The sequence below is a fragment of the Stigmatopora nigra genome, chromosome 5, assembly GCF_051989575.1.
Source record: "Stigmatopora nigra isolate UIUO_SnigA chromosome 5, RoL_Snig_1.1, whole genome shotgun sequence".
Classification (NCBI taxonomy): Eukaryota; Metazoa; Chordata; class Actinopteri; order Syngnathiformes; family Syngnathidae; genus Stigmatopora; species Stigmatopora nigra.
Genome location: NC_135512.1, coordinates 7936097 through 7961937, shown reverse-complemented (window position 1 = coordinate 7961937; position 25841 = coordinate 7936097). Strand labels below are relative to the sequence as shown.

At 34.8% G+C, this 25841-nt stretch overlaps 1 protein-coding gene and 1 long non-coding RNA gene across 12 annotated transcripts in view; one reads left to right on the top strand and one right to left on the bottom strand.

The window, feature by feature from the left end:
* The window catches only part of LOC144197285 (uncharacterized), a 38089-nt gene extending 13934 nt beyond the window's left edge, over positions 1–24155 (top strand). For 3 of the 11 annotated variants that reach the window (XR_013326514.1, XR_013326513.1, XR_013326511.1), the window contains exons 2-9: positions 4546–4761; positions 7808–8214; positions 9849–9989; positions 23232–23299; positions 23373–23440; positions 23514–23581; positions 23655–23722; positions 24078–24139. Coding sequence is in view for 6 of the 11 variants with exons in the window: in XM_077717983.1 (XP_077574109.1) it covers positions 6029–6550 (522 nt within the window). In the remaining 5 variants the exon portion in view is untranslated. Of the gene's footprint in view, positions 1–4545; positions 4762–4868; positions 8215–9848; positions 9990–23090; positions 23159–23231; positions 23300–23372; positions 23441–23513; positions 23582–23654; positions 23723–23795; positions 23864–24077 lie in introns of those variants that run through there. The other 8 variants (XR_013326512.1, XM_077717983.1, XR_013326515.1 and 5 more) reach the window with 8 other exon arrangements.
* Positions 24156–25050: 895 nt separating this feature from the next.
* LOC144196669 (uncharacterized) lies at positions 25051–25553 on the bottom strand. Its single transcript, XR_013326366.1, has 3 exons — positions 25432–25553; positions 25279–25352; positions 25051–25189 (listed from the first exon to the last, which is right to left on the bottom strand). It is a non-coding gene; the product is annotated as an uncharacterized LOC144196669 (long non-coding RNA).
* Positions 25554–25841: the final 288 nt, after the last annotated feature.

The following is a 25841-nucleotide window of genomic DNA, read 5'->3' as shown; positions in this document are numbered from 1 at the left end:
TTTTTTGACAATTGAGATGAGAGAGGTGTGTCGCAAAATATTTCAAATCATTGGCTACCCTTGACAGGGATAGACATCCAATTTGTTTGAACTGAGAGGATCAGTCTATCCCAGACAAGAGATTGAATGTCTATCGCCGTCAAACAATGAAAGAGCTCTAGTCTTACCATCGACCATGTCCTTGCAGAAAAATATACATTTCAAACTGTAGTTTTTCCTTCAGCTGCTCTCGAATTTTGTCCTTTGTTTGTCTTCACCATTCTGCAGCATCTTACCAGATGCCAAGAAAGTACCACACAGCAATTGCTTGAAAGCTGGATAAGTTGTGGACAAAACCTCCCAACAACAAAGCGGCAAAAGCAAAGACAAAGCGGGACACAATGTGTATTTTAGGCACTGACAGCAGCAGAATGTCAGCATTTAATCCGTCCCCAGTCCCTATTTTCCCCTTTTTATTTCTTTCTCCACCACTTTTCAGTTTGATCAATCCTCCCTTCCGAGCTCGCCGTTCCCTTTCAAGAAATGAAGCAGGCTGGCTTCCCAACAGACAACAAATCTGGGTTTGTCACTTCAGCTTGAGCGTTTCTCTGTATCTTCCTCCAATTTGCAGTCAGTTCTGGGCAAACACAACATAGTCTTATACGGAGGAAAATATTAGCGACTAGGAAAGCACATGGTGACAGGCGGAAGAGGGCGATTATGGGGGTGCGGGGGGATCCGGTCACCTCGGCTACTAAGTGCTTGTTTTGTGCGAGGACACAAAAGATTCGCACTGTTTCGGTGATCCCGCAGCATTTCTAGCTGGGCGAGAGTGTCGTCGCAGTGTGCGAGCGCCACACTCTGTCACCATGCCTCTTTGGCATGCTGCCTATCAAAACGCAGCAGCCAACACTTCCTGATGTGATGGAATCCTGCCTACTTCTTCTTTTTTTGTTAATAGTTTTTTTTCCCCTCATATTTGCCCTCTCGGGAGCATCCTGGTCAATGAGGTGTTTGTTTTTCGGATTCAGATGCGTCCAAATGCCGTCAAAAGCTATTGGCGCTGAGCCATTAAAAGTCATCAGAACATGTGATGTTTGTACTTTTGAGCTTATTTCCAGTTAAGGAAGTTCAAACTGAGTCAGGTTCACAGACATACTATGCAAATTAGGAATTGTTTGACATTTGAACATGTTTAATTTTAGGAGTAGCAGATTATTGAATCTCTTAAAGTTCAAATTTGGTGTACACAAGTGTCCACTTTTCATTGAAAATTGCCACCAGTGATGACTTCATCTAAAAATAGTGTTTATAATAAGGTCATTAGGTCAGTTTAAGGTTAAGCTTTAAAATCACATTGTACTTGTATAACAACAATGAAGGAATTTAATTCATTACAAATATTTCTCAATTGTAGCTCCAGTAAGTGTATATATCTAGATCTATCTATATATATACACACACGTACAGAATTAGTTTGTGTCTCCATCAAGAATTTAAGGACAGTGAATGTAATGTACTTTTCTTCGTGTTAAAGCTCTAAAGTAAATTGACTTGAAGTCAGCCCTTGTCCAACGTGGAAAGTCTCCTTGAACAAGGCCTTTACTCAGCCACTCCAGATAATAGCATCAGCTGCAATGCCTAAAATATAAAAGACAATTTGTCTCTGATGATTCCATTAATTTCTAAGTGCAAGGGATTAAATTGAATCACATTCCTGGACTTCAAGACAGGTGCCGGTTTTACTGTAAATGGACCCTGTAGGCAATAATGCCATTAGCGGCTGATTCTGCCGGGACAAAATAGTGTTTGCCTTCACCCCGGCTCGGCCCCCAGGACCTCCAAAAAGGGATGCACTCGTGTTGCTGTCCTTGAACCGTCGTATGTCTTGTTCCTGGGTGCTCCATCAAACACAATAAACGGTCACGTTGAGGACAACGAGGGAGCCGTTTTCCTGTCAGTGTCGTGGTGACGCTTACTGGAAGAATATCCTTTTTTTTTACAGTCAATCTATAACTTTATTTTCATCTCACTTTTATTTTAGCTCGGTGCAGTACAAATATGGGTTTAGAATTCAATCCCATTTGTTTTTGGCAGTTAAGGATATGATGGAGGAGGATTTTTTTTCCATTGTTTTCTATTTTGCTCGTGTCAATTCTCACTCAGATTTAATACGATCACAAAGTCAAAATGCGTGTCGGTGCATTCGTATTTTTTTATGCTGTCAATACCTTTGTGTGAGAATTCTTTTGTTTGTATGAGACGCTCATTTATGAGCTGTGTGTTTGCTCGTGAGTACAAATCTATTCTAGAATTGTTTTAATGCATGAATCTAAAAAGTTTAGTTTTTCTAACAGCAATTTCTTCTACTACAAGTACGATCATTGAAATCAGCTATTAGACTTAATTCAATTCTAGTACTCAGAAGCTAAATTCTAACTTTTGGGGGGTGCTGAGAAAGAATGGGTTCATATTTTCAAACCAATTGGTCAAAAACTGCCCTTAAAGTTAAAATAAAACAAATTCTCTCATGTCTCTCGTCAAGTGTCACCATCACCACAGGACGTTGTCCCTATTGATTTAAAATAAATCGTTTTCTAGTTTTGATGAGCAATTGGTACTGAAAGAAATGACCTCCAGTTAATCAAAATTGTACAGAATATGATTGTTTCCAAGGAAAATTATAAATTATTATGCAGTATGCAATTTGCAGGAGGAAAGGCGACCCTTCCGACCCAATTTGTGTCAGTGCTTTCCAGTGGAGCGTGACTCTTGTTATCTAATAATCAGGCGCTCGGACTGGAAAGGTTTGTGTGTGGTCATTATGCTGTAAGTTAGTATAAAAAAAAGATAAATAAAGACTTTCTTTAAAAAAGCATGGCATCCCTTAGGGAAACAATAGGGAAAATGAGACCAAAATCTGTTTTTTTTTTGTGGCAGTGGTCTCATTTTGTAATTGTATTGACTGTACCAAATCAAGGAAAACTACATTCCCGTATAGAAAAGTAGTTGAGAAAAACTGCCTGAGATATTGCAAAGGCACAAAAAAATCCTTTTGGAGCTGGTATCCTATTGCTTTTTTCAGACTCGGGTGAATTGTGTGTGTGAGTCACAAACTCATTTGCCGTTGAAAATCATGTGACGTAATAAGAAAAGGAGGGAGGGAGTTTACAATGAGAGAAATGATCTTTTATCAACATGCACTATGACCATCTTCTCACTCCTATATTGGTAGATGATCAATACACATAGCTTTTGCTCCATGTTGGTTTGTTTTTGTTTATCTTGAAGTGTATTCCAGGAAAACTTCCACAATCCTCTTCCATGGCAACACACCTCAAGGCAGCCCCAGGCAGTGCTTGCATAATTAGCAGCTGCCTCAAGGACAAAGCCATCTTACAACTGCTAACATTTTGGCTCCTATCTGAAGTATTCTGCGCCACATTCTGTTCCCAGTTTATATTTGGGAGATGCATTCATATCAGGGATTGGATTATGAAATGGCATGGGTGTAGATTATATCGTTGTCAATCACCTGGCGGTGATGGCGTTATGAAAACGGTGTCAATTGCTGACAATGAGTCAAGGGCTGGTGTTCATTTGTTTTAGCAAAGAACCAACTGAACTTATCAGGGTGAATATTATTCAAGCAAATATACATTTTGATTTCTTTATTTTGATTGATTACAAAACTTTCGGGCATATTGGTTTCCTGTCAGAACGCAAACACGGATTGTTTATTTGCCAAGCCATCCAGCCAGCACTAATGTAGAAATCATGTTTGACAGTCTGAAAAATGTAAAGCAAAGCACAAATAGGAAGCGAATGCCACAACTCATATCGAAAAAGCTTTTTCAATTGGGCGGGTTTCTTCGCGGACGCATTATATATATAGGTATGTATATGTATATATATAGGTATGTATATATATGTATGTATATATGTATATATATGTATGTATATATATGTATGTGTATATGTATGTATATATATATGTATTTATATGTATGTATATATGTATATATATGTATGTATAAATATGAATGTGTATGTATATATATATATATATGCATATGTATATGTGTATGTATATATATGCATATGTATGTGTGTATATATATATATATATATATATATATATATATATATATATATATATATATATATATATATATATATATATATATATATATATATATATATATATATATATATATATATATATATATATATATATATATATATATATATATATATATATATACACACATACATATGCATATATATACATACACATATACATATGCATATATATATATATATATATATATATATATATATATATATATATATATATATATATATATATATATATATGCATATGTATATATGCATATGTATATATGCATATGTATATATATGTGTATGTATATGTATGTGTATGTATCTATATATGCATGTATATGTATATATGTGAATGTATATGTATATATAATTTGCTGATGATGGATCAAATTAATTTTCTTATGCTTATTAATTTTCTGTGGGTCTTTTCATTTCCAACAGATCCCCTTATGGCTTCCTGTGGGATCGCTAGGCAGTTATGCTGTTATCCTCCCATCTGTCAAGGCAACTTTCTCCATATACATCCTAGGTATGAATTTATTTCAACACTTGCACAGCGGCAGACACGCCGAGCCACAGAAATGCCCGTTGAGATTCACACGCGCCTTTAGCAGTCACGCTTTTCTGTAGGAATCTCCTCCGGGTTCTGCGTCCAAGGTGAGCGCGTTGGCTGGCAGCTCCTGAGGAGTTGCTAGGAACAGATAGCTGAGCAAAGCTATTAAAATACGGGCAGGAATTTCCCTTATCTCGCCCACGGAGGCAGCTTGCGCCGCTTTGTGCTATTATGGAGATAAAATGCGCAGAGCTCGGAATAAGGGGGAGGCGGGGAAGGGGGGCGGCTGAGGTTGGCTTGGGAAGGCGTTAGAACGTCAGATTTATGGAGCTAGGGAAGCTTAAGGTTATTAAATTGGAAGATTACTGGACTGCGAAATTGTTGAAGTTTTGACGAGAAGTTGGGGGATTTAACCCGCATTAAACAGCACTGCATTAGAAAAGCTGCGATATACATTATTACCGATTCTGTTTTACCTATTCAAATTCTCTTTCTTGCACTTCTCTCGGTCAGAGTCAAGTTCTTGGAAATGTTCATTTAGAGGCACGCAGACAACTCCCACTCGTCCCCGCTTGCGTTCGTTTGCTCGAAATGGCGCGCTGACATTCGCCGGAGAAACTATTGTTTTTTTTAATCCAGCCGTACTCGGAGGACTGCTTCTATTATTGAGGCAGGCTTGGAATCTAACAAACGACTCTATGCGAGCATAAACAACAAGCAAAGCATTTATTGTGACAGTTCTCTTGGAAATCAATGTTGTTCTAAAGTGTATTTTGGACTCCAGAAATGTTTGCTTCAAGTTTTCTATCCACGTTGGCTTCCATTGACTAGACCTCCCTGGTAAAATGGTTTCGACGTCTAACGGAGATGAATCCATTTCAATTAACAGTAGAATGATGAAAGGAGCCACGTGATTGGATGTCTATAATTGGCAATTGGTGGCACTAATTTTCCATGATGGATAAAATGATTTTTGGGGGGGGAAACAATGCTTGCTTGGCCCTTTTGAAAGGCAAATCTATCTCATATTTGAACATTTTTTAGCTTTAATGATCCAGAGTTTTCTCAAATATCGTTTTAATGTTTCCACTCATGAACCAACTATTTTATTTCAGCCAACTAGGTTACATATTTTGGTACGAATAATTACGTGGATGCCTGAAGAGACATTAGTTTTTACCTTCTTCCGTCCACTTTAGAGAATTAAAGAATAGGTGTTCATTAAGGCACACACAAAACAATAGCATTTTCGACAGTGCATTACAAGTCTTAAAAGAAACCAGACATAAACAATACGTTTACAAAATTCTTCAACTCTTTTTTTTTTTAACTCGATGTTAATCGTGTTGCATAAGTCCAAAGGTCTTTACAATGCTGTGTTGGATATTCATTCGGACTGGAGGCATTCATTTTCCACATGACAAACTAGCAGCATGTTTACACTGCATGATGCCTGTGCACTTTTTAAAGTACCTACTCAATTTGATTATCAAAACTTTTAGATTTAATTCTCTGAAAATAAGCAGTGGTAATGCAGATTTGGACACCTACAACTACACCACCTACAACTACACCACCTACAACTACACCAACTGCAACTACACCAACTACAACTACACCAACTACAACTACACCAACTACAACTACACCAACTACAACTACACCAACTACAACTACACCAACTACAACTACCCCAACTACAACTACCCCAACTACAACTACCCCAACTACAACTACCCCAACTACAACTACCCCAACTACAACTACGCCAACTACAACTACGCCAACTACAACTACACTTACACCTACAACTACACTTACACCTACAACTACACTTACACCTACGTGTGCATGTATATATTTATGTATATACTACGATATTTCATTGCATAGACATGGCATATTTGTTTCGTTGCATTTTTACTTTTCAAGAGAATGAAGACCACAGTATAAGGCTAGTCTTGATCATCTATTTTTTATATAAATTCTTATCTTTTATTTGAACAAAAGACAATTTGATTTTTTTTTTCATGTGCGTTTACGTTAGTCTTTCAGTATGCATGTAAACTAAGTCAACACAGCGTGCCGCCCTCTTTGAAAGATCAGGAGACCTTGAGCATATTTTACACTTACTTTGTACTTGTATTCTGCTCATCTTCTCTTCACCTAATTTGCACAATCTCCCTCTCTCCATCCATCATGGAATGCGGTGAGAGGGAACACGCACCCCCAACTGTGATCTGAAGCTTTGGGAACTTCTTTTCCACTGGCCAATAAACTTATTTGTCTGCATATATTTGGATGTTTATGCATCGTCACGGATGTGCCAGCGCCGATGGAACTATTTTACAAATGATAATGTATGAATGTGTAGTTGCATTTTTGAGAGTGGCAAGAAGAAATGACTTCACAATGCAAGCTTTTTAAAGCCGTTGACCTGTTTTCCTAACACTGTCATTCTTACCCACAATATTACAATAATGACCAAAACGTGGTATTGATACATGACAATATCAAACTGAGATTTTGATATCGTTTCCTCCCTAATATTTTTTTATATCGGATTGTATCTTCACGTGTCTGTTTTTCTTAATGTGATGAAAACGGAAAAACTTTTTTTTAAATATAGATATAACGTGATTAATTTATCAAACAGTACAGTAATTGGAACACAAGATTGTTGATATGTTTGTGTTAATATTCCAATGTCACTAACAGTATTGTGGTAGTAATAATCCCACTTTGCGGTTTTTCGTCTATCGCGGCCATGTCTGGTCCAGATTAACCGCGCTATTTGAGGGATGACTGTACCAAAAAATCTAAACTTTAGCTGTCCAAAACTTTTCCTCTGTTTGAGATCCACTGAGGATGCCTTCTCCTGGGACTCTACACCCACCATGCCTGGGTGGTTGAGCTGTATAGCAATGTGTATATCTAGGAACATATGGATCCATCCCGAGAGGGGAGCCGAAATAACTCGCCGCGTCTTCATAACAAATTGTTGTTGATAATTAACTGAAAAGCAGAATATAATCATTATGGCTAACTAATGACTTTGGTAGGACACACAGGCAGAAATGGCGCCCAGCGTACGCTCTGTGCTGGGAAGCTGCCTGCTTGTCATTTATTTCCTGCTGTATCTGCTTCCAGCACACTCATGCGTAGCAGCCAACGGTCTCCTTCTGTTCCTTTATCAAGCGCGCTGATATTCACGCACTGGAGTGCAAAGGGAGTAAACACACGCACACACACACATTCGCACAAAGAAGAGCGTTTAAAAAAAAATAAGACAGAGAGAAAAGAGCAGGCTTAAAAATAAGAGTGTGGAGATTGCAGTTTAACCTTTTGACTCCCCCGCAGAGTAGCGGTGACTCTCCCGAGCCTGGCTGATATTGCCAGGCGATAGTCATCTTCATGTGTCTGCCGACAGCCTCAGTCAACGCAAAACCCACATCAGCAAACTTCTACCTCACAAACACACTCGCCACCGATAAGTGGGCGATGATGAGAAAGGCTTTTTGAAGTGGGAGAACTGCTAACATCTCCAACACTAGAAGGTACACTTTTAGCTTGTACTAGTTTGAATACAGTTTGAACTGGATGAACCATTGTGCCAATTCTAATCTTGTCTCGGTGCATTCCGCGTTGACGAGATCATTGGGAAGTTTTCGCAAATTAACTGGAGTAAGTAATGAATGAATTAATTAATTGTAGTAGTAGCTCAAAAATGGCAGTTTATGTTGGTCTGTCAAAAAGTTTGTTTTTTAATTGACACTCCTAGATCAAATTGGGTTGTTTTTAGGTCAACATTTGTATTGTGATGAACCCTCAATCATTGAGTTTATTCTCATAGGTATCACAATAGAATCTTCAGAATTGCGCTTTAATTTTAAGGCTTTATAAACTTGGCTGTCGGAAGCATCTTGAACATTTTTTTTAAGGGAGTGAACAATAAATGGCTTCAGAATCGGTCTCAATATAAAATAAGTCAGACAGAAATAATTGATTCCGTCTCAAAAACGACGTCTGAATCTGTAAACTAAATCTGGTCTTAAAAACTAGCAATTTGCCAAATGGTAGTATTTCTTTGCTTATCATTATTTATCTGACAATTAGGCCTGACTAATCTGAATAATCTTCACTCAATAAAGCTAACGACTCCTGTCTAGCAATTTAGCTATAGGTCTCTTATTAATAATTTTCCCTTCAATTTCATTTTCATATTTTGTACTTATCGCAAAGCCAAGCACATTGCACGCCTCTTTAAATTCATTGCTTGACAAGTGCGCGTCTGAAATTCCGTTGATGACTTCATTATTGTTTAATCCACCAAGCCGCGATTCATGTATTGCAAATGGATTTGTATGGACATTAGCGAGCAGTTTATGACATTTTATTGGATTCAAGGGCCACCTGGGAATCTAAATATTATTTATGTATTTCCACCATGCAGCCTCCAAGTGGGGTCAGTGATCACGCAACTGGAATTTAGCAAAATCCAAAATCAGCTCTAATGTATTCCTTACCTTTATTTGCTAAAATGGGTTGTCATTGCCTAAAAGTTAGGGATTGTCTTAAATTTCCATGGTAGCCCTTCCCCAAAAAAATAACTAAAAACAGTCACTGTTCCCAACATGTTGTGGGCAATGTTCCCTCTAATTTTTCTTTTGTCTGGGCAGAAAGACAACCTCCTAGGCAACCTACTAATCATAATAATAAATAAATTAAAATAAAAAATAAATTAAAAGTTCGGATTTTATTTACTGCGCGTCATATGATTGCTGCTGCGCAGAGAAGACAAGAGTAGTGCGCAATGGCGAACCCGCGCAGCTTAGAGGGAACATTGGTTGGGGGACCTCAGAAAGTAACTAAAAACTGTCAGTGCAGTTGCAATACCGTTCCCAGATAGACTGGGGGACCTCAGAAAGGGGTGCTGGTGTTTTTTTTTCTTCATGGCATCCCGAAAGAAGAAGATCTAAAAGCGCATCTTTGGTGCTCGTCTGGTTAGGTCAATAGCTTCCCCTTGAGGTGACAGTTTAGCAATGCCTCCCCTCCGTCGCCCCCGTGTCATCATTCAAAGCCACTTTTACAACATCAATTCCTTGAAATCCTCTCACTTCTGCACCTCTACCCACAGCCTTCTCCCGTCCTCAATCCATCACTGTCCTACTGATCAATAATCAATCTGCAGGGGCCGAGGCCAGCGGCCCGGTGCCATCCGTCTCCATCGGCCGGCACGGGGGCGAGAGGCGCCCACTGCGGGAGAAAAAGATGGGAGAGGAGGAGACAGAGTTCAATCCATCCCCAATCTGCGGTCAAGTCTGCTCTGCTGGTATGGATCATCATTTGGTGAGGTGTAATTGCTGGTCAAAAAGGTGAGAGGCGGAGTGGATTCTACAGGGGGGGGATGAGAGGCCGCATCAATAATGTTTCTACAGGCCGCCGTCCCCCCCTCCTCCGCTCGTGCTCCTGCCTGACCCACTTTACCTCCATTTCTTCCTCTACCGTATTGCCTTTTCGACGTTCAATTTAAAGATTCATCCAGGAGAAAAAAGAACTTCATCGATCACCAGGCCGGTAAAGTTGGATCTTTTATGCTTGGCTTAAGCACAAGAAAAATGATGGCCTCTAAAATGCCTCTAAATAGTCCATTCATCTATCTGATTTTTTTTTTTGTCACGCATCCTCATTAAGGGGAGCCCGTGTCTATTCCAGCAGGCTTGGTCAATATGTTTAAGATCACTTGGTTTTTTTTAGTAGTGGGGAATCAAATACAAGCCAGTATTCCCAAGAAATTGCCACTCGATATGGGCGCAGGCAGTCTATCAATGCTGGTTCTATTTTGACCCGGATTGGCCACCCTTCTTTGTGATATCTCATCTCATTTTCTAAAAGGCTTTTACCTCACTAGGGTTGCAGGGGTGCTGGAGCCTACCCCAGCTGACTTCCAGACAGAAGTGGGGGACACCCTGAATTGGTAGCCAGCCCATCGCAGGGCACAAGGAGACGAAAAAAAAATAAAAAACATTCACGCTCACATTTATACCTAAGGGCAATATAGAGTGTCAATCAGCCTACCATGCATGTCTTTGGAATATGGGGGGAAACCGGAGTACCCGGAAAATACCCCGGGAGGCCCAGGGAGAATATGCAAACTCCACACAGAAAGGTCCAAACCCGGAGGATTTTTGACAATGTATAGTAAGGCTTTGTCCGTCAAAAACGACAAAGTATATATGGTAAGGCTTTTTGACTTAAAAAAACGACATAGTATAGTAAGGCTTTTTGTCTTCCAAAACGACATAGTATAGTAAGGCTTTTTGTCTTCAAAAACGACATAGTATAGTAAGGCTATTTGTCTCCAAAAACGACATAGTATAGTAAAGCTTTTTTGTCTTAAAAAACGACATAGTAGAGTAAGGCTTTTTGTCTCCAAAAATGACATAGTATAGAAAGGCTTTATTGTCTTAAAAAAACGACATAGTATAGTAAGGCTTTTTGTCTCCAAAAACGACATAGTATAGTAAGGCTTTTTGTCTCCAAAAACGACATAGTATAGTAAGGGTTTTTTGTCTTGAAAAAACGATATAGTATAGTAAGACTTTTTGTCTCCAAAAACGACATAGTAAAGTAAGGCTTATTTGTCTTAAAAAACGACATAGTATAGTAAGGCTTTTTGTCTTAAAAAACGACGTAGTATAGTAAGGCTTTTTTGTCTTAAAAAACGACATAGTATAGTAAGGCCTTTTGTCTCCAAAAACGACATAGTATAGTAAGGCTTTTTTTTCTTGAAAAAACGACATAGTATAGTAAGGCTTTTTTTCTTGAAAAAACGACATAGTATAGTAAGGCTTTTTTTCTTGAAAAAACGACATAGTATAGTAAGGCTTTTTTTCTTGAAAAAACGACATAGTATAGTAAGGCTTTTTTTCTTGAAAAAACGACATAGTATAGTAAGGCTTTTTTTCTTGAAAAAACGACATAGTATAGTAAGGCTTTTTTTCTTGAAAAAACGACATAGTATAGTAAGGCTTTTTTTGTGAAAAAACGACATAGTATAGTAAGGCTTTTTTGTGAAAAAACGACATAGTATAGTAAGGCTTTTTTTCTTGAAAAAACAACATAGTATAGTAAGGCTTTTTTTCTTGAAAAAACGACATAGTATAGTAAGGCTTTTTTTCTTGAAAAAACGACATAGTATAGTAAGGCTTTTTTTCTTGAAAAAACGACATAGTATAGTAAGGCTTTTTTTGTGAAAAAACGACATAGTATAGTAAGGCTTTTTTTCTTGAAAAAACGACATAGTAAAGTAAGGCTTTTTTTCTTGAAAAAAACGACATAGTATAGTAAGGCTTTTTTTCTTGAAAAAACGACATAGTATAGTAAGGCTTTTTTTCTTGAAAAAACGACATAGTATAGTAAGGCTTTTTTTCTTGAAAAAACGACATAGTATAGTAAGGCTTTTTTGTCTCAAAAAATGACATAGTATAGTAAGGCTTTTTTTCTTGAAAAAACGACATAGTATAGTAAGGCTTTTTTCTTGAAAAAATGACATAGTATAGTAAGGCTTTTTTTTGTGAAAAAACGACATAGTATAGTAAGGCTTTTTTGTGAAAAAACAACATAGTATAGTAAGGCTTTTTTTGTGAAAAAACGACATAGTATAGTAAGGCTTTTTTTGTGAAAAAACGACATAGTATAGTAAGGCTTTTTTTCTTGAAAAAACGACATAGTATAGTAAGGCTTTTTTTCTTGAAGAAACGACATAGTATAGTAAGGCTTTTTTTCTTGAAAAAACGACATAGTATAGTAAGGCTTTTTTTGTGAAAAAACGACATAGTATAGTAAGGCTTTTTTTGTGAAAAAACGACATAGTATAGTAAGGCTTTTTTTCTTGAAAAAACGACATAGTATAGTAAGGCTTTTTTCTTGAAAAAACGACATAGTATAGTAAGGCTTTTTTTCTTGAAAAAACGACATAGTATAGTAAGGCTTTTTTTCTTGAAAAAACGACATAGTATAGTAAGGCTTTTTTGTCTCAAAAAACGACATAGTATAGTAAGGCTTTTTTGTCTCAAAAAACGACATAGTATAGTAAGGCTTTTTTTCTTGAAAAAACGACATAGTATAGTAAGGCTTTTTTCTTGAAAAAATGACATAGTATAGTAAGGCTTTTTTTGTGAAAAAACGACATAGTATAGTCAGGCTTTTTTTGTGAAAAAACAACATAGTATAGTAAGGCTTTTTTTCTTGAAAAAACGACATAGTATAGTAAGGCTTTTTTCTTGAAAAAACGACATAGTATAGTAAGGCTTTTTTTCTTGAAAAAACGACATAGTATAGTAAGGCTTTTTTTCTTGAAAAAATGACATAGTATAGTAAGGCTTTTTTTCTTGAAAAAACGACATAGTATAGTAAGGCTTTTTTTCTTGAAAAAACAACATAGTATAGTAAGGCTTTTTTTCTTGAAAAAACGACATAGTATAGTAAGGCTTTTTTTCTTGAAAAAACAACATAGTATAGTAAGGCTTTTTTTCTTGAAAAAACGACATAGTATAGTAAGGCTTTTTTCTTGAAAAAACGACATAGTATAGTAAGGCTTTTTTCTTGAAAAAACGACATAGTATAGTAAGGCTTTTTTTCTTGAAAAAACGACATAGTATAGTAAGGCTTTTTTGTCTCAAAAAACGACATAGTATAGTAAGGCTTTTTTTCTTGAAAAAACGACATAGTATAGTAAGGCTTTTTTCTTGAAAAAACGACATAGTATAGTAAGGCTTTTTTTGTGAAAAAACGACATAGTATAGTAAGGCTTTTTTTGTGAAAAAACGACATAGTATAGTAAGGCTTTTTTTCTTGAAAAAACGACATAGTATAGTAAGGCTTTTTTCTTGAAAAAACGACATAGTATAGTAAGGCTTTTTTTCTTGAAAAAACGACATAGTATAGTAAGGCTTTTTTTCTTGAAAAAAAGACATAGTATAGTAAGGCTTTTTTTGTCTCAAAAAACGACATAGTATAGTAAGGCTTTTTTTCTTGAAAAAAACGACATAGTATAGTAAGGCTTTTTTCTTGAAAAAACGACATAATATAGTAAGGCTTTTTTCTTGAAAAAACGACAGTATAGTAAGGCTTTTTGTCTCCAAAAAACAACATAGTATGTTACTATACTATGTCGTTTTTTCAAGAAAAAAAGCCTTACTATACTATGTCGTTTTTTCAAGAAAAAAGCCTTACTATACTATGTCGTTTTTTCAAGAAAAAAAGCCTTACTATACTATGTCGTTTTTTCACAAAAAAAGCCTTACTATACTATGTCGTTTTTTCACAAAAAAAGCCTTACTATACTATGTCGTTTTTTCAAGAAAAAAAGCCTTACTATACTATGTCGTTTCTTTCTTGCCGTTTTTTTCTTGAAAAAACAACATAGTATAGTAAGGCTTTTTTTCTTGAAAAAACGACATAGTATAGTAAGGCTTTTTTCTTGAAAAAACGACAGTATAGTAAGGCTTTTTGTCTCCAAAAAACAACATAGTATAGTAAGGCTTTTTGTCTCCAAAAACGACATAGTATAGTAAGGCTTTTTGTTTCCAAAAACGACATAGTATAGTAAGGCTTTTTTTCTTGAAAAAACGACATATTATAGTAAGGCTTTTTTTCTTGAAAAAACGACATAGTATAGTAAGGCTTTTTTTCTTGAAAAAATGACATAGTATAGTAAGGCTTTTTTGTCTTAAAAAACGACATAGGTTTCTTTATAGGACTAGGTGTTAAATATCCCTAATGTTCAGCACATCAATTGACAGAGATTGGAGATAACGTCTTACATGGGGTGGGATTTGGCTAGGATCACGCGGTGCCACCTGCACGCCACATCATCAGTTGTTAGCCCCACACGTCATTGGGTGTTTCAGCCACTTATAACAAGACACCCTCTGCAGAGGTTGGCCCACCACAGGATGATCAGCCCCAGGTGTGTGGCGCAAGGTGGAACCACGCGGTCACACCCCAAATCCCTCCGAACCATAGCTCCCTTTCAGGCCTTCAAGATGGACAAGGTCTGTGTCGGTGGACTCATGTCCGTTGGTGGATCCGTGCTTGGTTGAGCTTCGTCTGGGGTTCTGATACCCTGTGGACTGTGGTGAGTGTCCCGCCACTGGGCTTCACTCGACTTATTTGTATAGTAAGGCTTTTTGTCTCCAAAAACGACATAGTATAGTAAGGCTTTTTTTTCTTGAAAAAACGACATAGTATAGTAAGGCTTTTTTGTCTTAAAAAACGACATAGTATAGTAAGGCTTTTTGTCTCCAAAAACGACATAGTATATTAAGGCTTTTTTTCTTGAAAAAACGACATAGTATAGTAAGGCTTTTTTTCTTGAAAAAACGACATAGTATAGTAAGGCTTTTTTTCTTGAAAAAACGACATAGTATAGTAAGGCTTTTGGTCTTCAAAAAACGACATAGTATAGTAAGGCTTTTTGTCTCCAAAAAACGACATAGTATAGTAAGGCTTTTTGTCTCCAAAAACGACATAGTATAGTAAGGCTTTTTTGTCTTAAAAAACGACATAGTATAGTAAGGCTTTTTTGTCTTCAAAAACGACATAGTATAGTAAGGCTTTTTTGTCTTAAAAAACGACATAGTATAGTAAGGCTTTTTGTCTCCAAAAAGCCTTACTATACTATGTCGTTTTTTCAAGAAAAAAAGCCTTACTATAATATGTCGTTTTTTCGAGAAAAAAAGCCTTACTATACTATGTCGTTTTTGGAAACAAAAAGCCTTACTATACTATGTCGTTTTTTCAAGAAAAAAAGCCTTACTATACTCTGTCGTTTTTTCAAGAAAAAAAGCCGTACTATACTATGTCGTTTTTTCAAGAAAAAAAGCCTTACTACACTATGTCGTTTTTTCAAGAAAAAAAGCCTTACTATACTATGTCGTTTTTCAAGAAAAAAAGCCTTACTATACTATGTCGTTTTTTCAAGAAAAAAAGCCTTACTATACTATGTCGTTTTTTCAAGAAAAAAAGCCTTACTATACTATGTCGTTTTTCAAGAAAAAAAGCCTTACTATACTATGTAGTTTTTTCAAGAAAAAAAGCCTTACTATACTATGTCGTTTTTTCAAGAAAAAAAGCCTTACTATACTATGTCGTTTTTTCAAGAAAAAAAGCCTTACTATAATATGTCGTTTTTTCAAGAAAAAAAGCCTTACTATACTATGTCGTTTTTTCAAGAAAAAAAGCCTTAATATACTATGTCGTTTTTGGAGACAAAAAGCCTTACTATACTATGTCGTTTTTTAAGACAAAAAAGCCTTACTATACTATGTCGTTTTTTCAAGAAAAAAAAGCCTTACTATACTATGTCGTTTTTGGAGACAAAAAGCCTTACTATACTATGTCGTTTTTTAAGACAAAAAAGCCTTACTATACTATGTCATTTTTTCAAGAAAAAAAGCCTTACTATACTATGTCGTTTTTTCAAGAAAAAAAGCCTTACTATAATATGTCGTTTTTTCAAAAAAAAAAAGCCTTACTATACTATGTCGTTTTTGGAGACAAAAAGCCTTAATATACTATGTCGTTTTTTTAAGAAAAAAAAGCCTTACTCTACTATGTCGTTTTTTCAAGAAAAAAAGCCTTACTATACTATGTCGTTTTTCAAGAAAAAAAGCCTTACTATACTATGTCGTTTTTTCAAGAAAAAAAGCCTTACTATACTATGTCGTTTTTTCAAGAAAAAAAGCCTTACTATACTATGTCGTTTTTCAAGAAAAAAAGCCTTACTATACTATGTAGTTTTTTCAAGAAAAAAAGCCTTACTATACTATGTCGTTTTTTCAAGAAAAAAAGCCTTACTATACTATGTCGTTTTTCAAGAAAAAAAGCCTTACTATACTATGTAGTTTTTTCAAGAAAAAAAGCCTTACTATACTATGTAGTTTTTTCAAGAAAAAAAGCCTTACTATACTATGTCGTTTTTGGAGACAAAAAGCCTTACTATACTATGTCGTTTTTTGGAGACAAAAAGCCTTACTATACTATGTCGTTTTTTCAAGAAAAAAAGCCTTACTATACTATGTCGTTTTTTCAAGAAAAAAAGCCTTACTATACTATGTCGTTTTTGGAGACAAAAAGCCTTACTATACTATGTCGTTTTTTGGAGACAAAAAGCCTTACTATACTATGTCGTTTTTTCAAGAAAAAAAGCCTTACTATACTATGTCGTTTTTTCAAGAAAAAAAGCCTTACTATACTATGTCGTTTTTTCATAAAAAAAAGCCTTACAATACTATGTCGTTTTTTCAAGAAAAAAAGCCTTACTATAATATGTCGTTTTTTCAAGAAAAAAAGCCTTACTATACTATGTCGTTTTTTCAAGAAAAAAAGCCTTAATATACTATGTCGTTTTTGGAGACAAAAAGCCTTACTATACTATGTCGTTTTTTAAGACAAAAAAGCCTTACTATACTATGTCGTTTTTTCAAGAAAAAAAAGCCTTACTATACTATGTCGTTTTTGGAGACAAAAAGCCTTACTATACTATGTCGTTTTTTAAGACAAAAAAGCCTTACTATACTATGTCATTTTTTCAAGAAAAAAAGCCTTACTATACTATGTCGTTTTTTCAAGAAAAAAAGCCTTACTATAATATGTCGTTTTTTCAAAAAAAAAAAGCCTTACTATACTATGTCGTTTTTGGAGACAAAAAGCCTTAATATACTATGTCGTTTTTTTAAGAAAAAAAAGCCTTACTCTACTATGTCGTTTTTTCAAGAAAAAAAGCCTTACTATACTATGTCGTTTTTCAAGAAAAAAAGCCTTACTATACTATGTCGTTTTTTCAAGAAAAAAAGCCTTACTATACTATGTCGTTTTTTCAAGAAAAAAAGCCTTACTATACTATGTCGTTTTTCAAGAAAAAAAGCCTTACTATACTATGTAGTTTTTTCAAGAAAAAAAGCCTTACTATACTATGTCGTTTTTTCAAGAAAAAAAGCCTTACTATACTATGTCGTTTTTCAAGAAAAAAAGCCTTACTATACTATGTAGTTTTTTCAAGAAAAAAAGCCTTACTATACTATGTAGTTTTTTCAAGAAAAAAAGCCTTACTATACTATGTCGTTTTTGGAGACAAAAAGCCTTACTATACTATGTCGTTTTTTGGAGACAAAAAGCCTTACTATACTATGTCGTTTTTTCAAGAAAAAAAGCCTTACTATACTATGTCGTTTTTTCAAGAAAAAAAGCCTTACTATACTATGTCGTTTTTGGAGACAAAAAGCCTTACTATACTATGTCGTTTTTTGGAGACAAAAAGCCTTACTATACTATGTCGTTTTTTCAAGAAAAAAAGCCTTACTATACTATGTCGTTTTTTCAAGAAAAAAAGCCTTACTATACTATGTCGTTTTTTCATAAAAAAAAGCCTTACAATACTATGTCGTTTTTTCAAGAAAATAAGCCTTACTATACTATGTCGTTTTTTCATAAAAAAAAGCCTTACTATACTATGTCGTTTTTGGAGACAAAAAGCCTTACTATACTATGTCGTTTTTTCAAGAAAAAAAGCCTTACTATACTATGTCGTTTTTGGAGACAAAAAGCCTTACTATACTATGTCGTTTTTTAAGACAAAAAAGCCTTACTATACTATGTCGTTTTTTCAAGAAAAAAGGCCTTACTATACTATGTCGTTTTTTCAAGAAAAAAAGCCTTACTATACTATGTCGTTTTTTCAAGAAAAAAAGCCTTAATATACTATGTCGTTTTTGGAGACAAAAAGCCTTACTATACTATGTCGTTTTTTAAGACAAAAAAGCCTTACTATACTATGTCGTTTTTTCAAGAAAAAAAAGCCTTACTATACTATGTCGTTTTTGGAGACAAAAAGCCTTACTATACTATGTCGTTTTTTAAGACAAAAAAGCCTTACTATACTATGTCATTTTTTCAAGAAAAAAAGCCTTACTATACTATGTCGTTTTTTCAAGAAAAAAAGCCTTACTATAATATGTCGTTTTTTCAACAACAAAAAAAGCCTTACTATACTATGTCGTTTTTGGAGACAAAAAGCCTTAATATACTATGTCGTTTTTTTAAGAAAAAAAGCCTTACTATACTATGTCGTTTTTTCAAGAAAAAAAGCCTTACTATACTATGTCGTTTTTCAAGAAAAAAAGCCTTACTATACTATGTCGTTTTTTCAAGAAAAAAAGCCTTACTATACTATGTCGTTTTTTCAAGAAAAAAAGCCTTACTATACTATGTCGTTTTTCAAGAAAAAAAGCCTTACTATACTATGTCGTTTTTTCAAGAAAAAAAGCCTTACTATACTATGTAGTTTTTTCAAGAAAAAAAGCCTTATTATACTATGTCGTTTTTGGAGACAAAAAGCCTTACTATACTATGTCGTTTTTTGGAGACAAAAAGCCTTACTATACTATGTCGTTTTTTCAAGAAAAAAAGCCTTACTATACTATGTCGTTTTTTCAAGAAAAAAAGCCTTACTATAATATGTCGTTTTTTAAAAAAAAAAAGCCTTACTATACTATGTCGTTTTTGGAGACAAAAAGCCTTAATATACTATGTCGTTTTTTCAAGAAAAAAAGCCTTACTATACTATGTCGTTTTTTCAAGAAAAAAAGCCTTACTATACTATGTCGTTTTTTCAAGAAAAAAAGCCTTACTATACTATGTCGTTTTTTCAAGAAAAAAAGCCTTACTATAATATGTCGTTTTTTCAAGAAAAAAAACCTTACTATACTATGTCGTTTTTTCAAGAAAAAAAGCCTTAATATACTATGTCGTTTTTGGAGACAAAAAGCCTTACTATACTATGTCGTTTTTTAAGACAAAAAAGCCTTACTATACTATGTCGTTTTTTCAAGAAAAAAAAGCCTTACTATACTATGTCGTTTTTGGAGACAAAAAGCCTTACTATACTATGTCGTTTTTTAAGACAAAAAAGCCTTACTAAACTATGTCATTTTTTCAAGAAAAAAAGCCTTACTATACTATGTCGTTTTTTCAAGAAAAAAAGCCTTACTATAATATGTCGTTTTTTCAAAAAAAAAAAGCCTTACTATACTATGTCGTTTTTGGAGACAAAAAGCCTTAATATACTATGTCGTTTTTTTAAGAAAAAAAAGCCTTACTATACTATGTCGTTTTTTCAAGAAAAAAAGCCTTACTATACTATGTCGTTTTTTCAAGAAAAAAAGCCTTACTATACTATGTCGTTTTTTCAAGAAAAAAAGCCTTACTATAATATGTCGTTTTTTCAAGAAAAAAAGCCTTACTATACTATGTCGTTTTTTCAAGAAAAAAAGCCTTAATATACTATGTCGTTTTTGGAGACAAAAAGCCTTACTATACTATGTCGTTTTTTAAGACAAAAAAGCCTTACTATACTGTCGTTTTTTCAAGAAAAAAAAGCCTTACTATACTATGTCGTTTTTGGAGACAAAAAGCCTTACTATACTATGTCGTTTTTTAAGACAAAAAAGCCTTACTATACTATGTCATTTTTTCAAGAAAAAAAGCCTTACTATACTATGTCGTTTTTTCAAGAAAAAAAAGCCTTACTATAATATGTCGTTTTTTCAAAAAAAAAAAGCCTTACTATACTATGTCGTTTTTGGAGACAAAAAGCCTTAATATACTATGTCGTTTTTTTAAGAAAAAAAAGCCTTACTATACTATGTCGTTTTTTCAAGAAAAAAAAGCCTTACTATACTATGTCGTTTTTTCAAGAAAAAAAGCCTTACTATACTATGTCGTTTTTTCAAGAAAAAAAGCCTTACTATACTATGTCGTTTTTCAAGAAAAAAAGCCTTACTATACTATGTAGTTTTTTCAAGAAAAAAAGCCTTACTATACTATGTCGTTTTTTCAAGAAAAAAAGCCTTACTATACTATGTCGTTTTTCAAGAAAAAAAGCCTTACTATACTATGTAGTTTTTTCAAGAAAAAAAGCCTTACTATACTATGTAGTTTTTTCAAGAAAAAAAGCCTTACTATACTATGTCGTTTTTGGAGACAAAAAGCCTTACTATACTATGTCGTTTTTTGGAGACAAAAAGCCTTACTATACTATGTCGTTTTTTCAAGAAAAAAAGCCTTACTATACTATGTCGTTTTTTCAAGAAAAAAAGCCTTACTATACTATGTCGTTTTTGGAGACAAAAAGCCTTACTATACTATGTCGTTTTTTGGAGACAAAAAGCCTTACTATACTATGTCGTTTTTTCAAGAAAAAAAGCCTTACTATACTATGTCGTTTTTTCAAGAAAAAAAGCCTTACTATACTATGTCGTTTTTTCATAAAAAAAAGCCTTACTATACTATGTCGTTTTTTCAAGAAAATAAGCCTTACTATACTATGTCGTTTTTTCATAAAAAAAAGCCTTACTATACTATGTCGTTTTTGGAGACAAAAAGCCTTACTATACTATGTCGTTTTTTCAAGAAAAAAAGCCTTACTATACTATGTCGTTTTTGGAGACAAAAAGCCTTACTATACTATGTCGTTTTTTAAGACAAAAAAGCCTTACTATACTATGTCGTTTTTTCAAGAAAAAAAGCCTTACTATACTATGTCGTTTTTTCAAGAAAAAAAGCCTTACTATACTATGTCGTTTTTTCAAGAAAAAAAGCCTTACTATAATATGTCGTTTTTTCAAGAAAAAAAGCCTTACTATACTATGTCGTTTTTTCAAGAAAAAAAGCCTTAATATACTATGTCGTTTTTGGAGACAAAAAGCCTTACTATACTATGTCGTTTTTTAAGACAAAAAAGCCTTACTATACTATGTCGTTTTTTCAAGAAAAAAAAGCCTTACTATACTATGTCGTTTTTGGAGACAAAAAGCCTTACTATACTATGTCGTTTTTTAAGACAAAAAAGCCTTACTATACTATGTCATTTTTTCAAGAAAAAAAGCCTTACTATACTATGTCGTTTTTTCAAGAAAAAAAGCCTTACTATAATATGTCGTTTTTTCAAAAAAAAAAAGCCTTACTATACTATGTCGTTTTTGGAGACAAAAAGCCTTAATATACTATGTCGTTTTTTTAAGAAAAAAAGCCTTACTATACTATGTCGTTTTTTCAAGAAAAAAAGCCTTACTATACTATGTCGTTTTTCAAGAAAAAAAGCCTTACTATACTATGTCGTTTTTTCAAGAAAAAAAGCCTTACTATACTATGTCGTTTTTTCAAGAAAAAAAGCCTTACTATACTATGTCGTTTTTTCAAGAAAAAAAGCCTTACTATACTATGTCGTTTTTTCAAGAAAAAAAGCCTTACTATACTATGTCGTTTTTCAAGAAAAAAAGCCTTACTATACTATGTCGTTTTTTCAAGAAAAAAAGCCTTACTATACTATGTCGTTTTTTCAAGAAAAAAAGCCTTACTATACTATGTCGTTTTTTCAAGAAAAAAAGCCTTACTATACTATGTCGTTTTTTCAAGAAAAAAAGCCTTACTATACTATGTCGTTTTTCAAGAAAAAAAGCCTTACTATACTATGTAGTTTTTTCAAGAAAAAAAGCCTTACTATACTATGTCGTTTTTGGAGACAAAAAGCCTTACTATACTATGTCGTTTTTTGGAGACAAAAAGCCTTACTATACTATGTAGTTTTTTCAAGAAAAAAAGCCTTACTATACTATGTCGTTTTTGGAGACAAAAAGCCTTACTATACTATGTCGTTTTTTGGAGACAAAAAGCCTTACTATACTATGTCGTTTTTTCAAGAAAAAAAGCCTTACTATACTATGTCGTTTTTTCAAGAAAAAAAGCCTTACTATACTATGTCGTTTTTGGAGACAAAAAGCCTTACTATACTATGTCGTTTTTTGGAGACAAAAAGCCTTACTATACTATGTCGTTTTTTCAAGAAAAAAAGCCTTACTATACTATGTCGTTTTTTCAAGAAAAAAAGCCTTACTATACTATGTCGTTTTTTCATAAAAAAAAGCCTTACTATACTATGTCGTTTTTTCAAGAAAATAAGCCTTACTATACTATGTCGTTTTTTCAAGAAAAAAAGCCTTACTATACTATGTCGTTTTTCAAGAAAAAAAGCCTTACTATACTATGTAGTTTTTTCAAGAAAAAAAGCCTTACTATACTATGTCGTTTTTGGAGACAAAAAGCCTTACTATACTATGTCGTTTTTTGGAGACAAAAAGCCTTACTATACTATGTCGTTTTTGGAGACAAAAAGCTTTACTATAATATATAGGGCTTTTTAACTCCAAAAACGACAAAAAAATATTTGCATGCACTTGGATTTGAACCCAGTTCCACAGATGTGGGAGACTGATGACATATCCACTGGGCCACCACCCTGTGAGAGAAAGCAGTAGTACTTATACATTTATCTCATTCATCTACCTGAATAATATTGAGAAAATCTTTGCAGGTGCTGGGATTTGAACCAACAACCACAGATGTGGGAGACTGATGGCTTAACCACTGGGCCAGCACCCTGTGAGAGAAAGCAGTAGTACTTATACATTTATCTCATTCATCTACCTGAATAATATTGAGAAAATCTTTGCAGGTGCTGGGATTTGAACCAACAACCACAGATGTGGGAGACTGATGACTTAACCACTGGGCCAGCACCCTGTGAGAGAAAGCAGTAGTACTTATACATTTTTCTCATTCATCTACCTGAATAATATTGAGAAAATCTTTGCAGGCGCTGGGATTTGAACCAACAACCACAGATGTGGGAGACTGATGACTTAACCACTGGGCCAGCACCCTGTGAGAGAAAGCAGTAGTACTTATACATTTATCTCATTCATCTACCTGAATAATATTGAGAAAATCTTTACAGGTGCTGGGATTTGAACCAACAACCTCAGATGTGGGAGACTGATGACTTAACCACTGGGCCAGCAACCTGTGAGAGAAAGCAGTAGTACTTATACATTTATCTCATTCATCTACCTGAATAATATTGAGAAAATCCTTGTAGGCGCTGGGATTTGAACCAACAACCACAGATGTGGGAGACTGATGATTTAACCACTGGGCCACCAACCTGTGAGAGAAAGCAGTAGTACTTATACATTTATCTCATTCATCTACCTGAATAAAATTGAGAAAATCCTTGCAGGCGCTGGGATTTGAACCAACAACCACGGATGTGGGAGACCGATGACTTAACCACTGGGCCACCAACCTGTGAGAGAAAGCAGTAGTACTTATACATTTATCTCATTCATTTACCTGAATAATATTGAGAAAATCTTTGCAGGCGCTGGGATTTGAACCAACAACCACGGATGTGGGAGACCGATGACTTAACCACTGGGCCACCAACCTGTGAGAGAAAGCAGTAGTACTTATACATTTATCTCATTCATTTACCTGAATAATATTGAGAAAATCTTTGCAGGCGCTGGGATTTGAACCAACAACCACGGATGTGGGAGACTGATGACTTAACCACTGGGCCACCAACCTGTGAGAGAAAGCAGTAGTATTTATACATTTACCTCATTCATTTACCTGAATAATATAGGGAAGAATCTTTGCCTGCACTGGGATTTGAGCCCAGAACCACAGAGGTGGGAGACTGATGACTTATCCACTAGGCCACAACCCTGTGAGAGAAAGCAGTAATACTTGTCGTTTTATCTCTTTCATTTACCTGAATAATATTGGGAAAATCTTTGCAGGCACTAAGATTTGAACCGAGGTCCTCAGATGTGGGAGACGGATGACTTAACCACTGGGCCAACTCCCTGTGAGAGAATGCAGTAGTACTTGTACTTTTATCTTCTCCATTTACCTGAATAATAGTGGAAAATGCTTTGCAAGCATCAGGATTTGAACCCAGGACCATAGAGGTGGGAGACTGATGACTTATCCACTGGGCCACCACTTTCCAATATTTAAGTGGTAGTATTTGTTGTTTTCTCTTTTCCCTCCCAGATCATACTTAGTACTTGATGGTACCTTCAAGTGGGAAAAGTTAGGTAAGCAGAGCAAACCAGGACTTTAACCCAGGTCCACTAAGGTGGGAGGCCAATAACTTATTCACTGGGCCACAGGTTCCCAAAAGTAAGCAGTAGTATTTATTTACTATGATGTTTTTTTCAAAGAAAGAAAAGTCTTATTATACTATGTTGTTGTTTTTTTTTTGAACCAACATAGTATAGTAAGGCTTTTTTTAAATTTAAAAAAGACAAAGTAAGACACGTGCGACGAAAGACAAATTACCTTATACTAAAAAAAACTTTAAAAATTAAATTTTACATTTAATCATTACATCCAAATGTGTTCAAATAATTGGCCTAAAAAAATCAAAATACATTGGCTATTACCTAGGTTTTCAAAGAAGCCTCCCCAACACTTTTATTGGACACGATCATAATGTGTAGGGAGGTGGTTTGCACACTTGGCCAAATTACTCAAGCTCCTTCTTACCAAATATAGCGGGAAGGTGGTACGTCGGCTGCACACCGTTCTTCTCCTCCTGCTCCTCTTCCACGTTGTCCAATGCATCTTTCATGACACAAAAGACAATTATTTCTGAACAATGCCTAAAATGACAACTTTTTTTTCTTTCTTACAATCACAACACAGTCTTTTACCTGGGATGACGAAGGCGGTGGCGACGTGCATCTGTCCCAACTGTTCCTGCGGCCAGTCAGCGAGCTCTTCCCGACTGGACGCCGTGAATGACATAAAGGTCAATTGACCAAAGTGATAATGTCGACGATGACGACGACGACAATCGGACTTACAGATCAGTGAGGATTTGCCATCCGGCAAAGTCGTCTGCGCAAGCCGTCCAAAAGCACGATTGTGTCAGCCTCCGCTCACTGGGGCGCCGGAGACTCCTGGATGAAGGCATAATATAATACATGGTCATGTTTTTTTTTTATAAATAAAAGACTTACAATACACGGTCTTTTTTTTTCTAAATAAGCCTTACATTACTATTTCCTCTTAAGAAAAAAAGCTTTACTATACTATGTTGTTTTTTTTATATAAATAAAGGTAGGTTTTACTATATGGTGATCTGCACCTTAATCGCTACTTTTTCAAATACATTGAATATAAAGGCACAATATGTGACATGCAAATGAAGTCTTAGCACACTTTGGAATGATTCCGGCCTCCCCCGAAGCCCCTCATTCCCACTGTTCCTCAT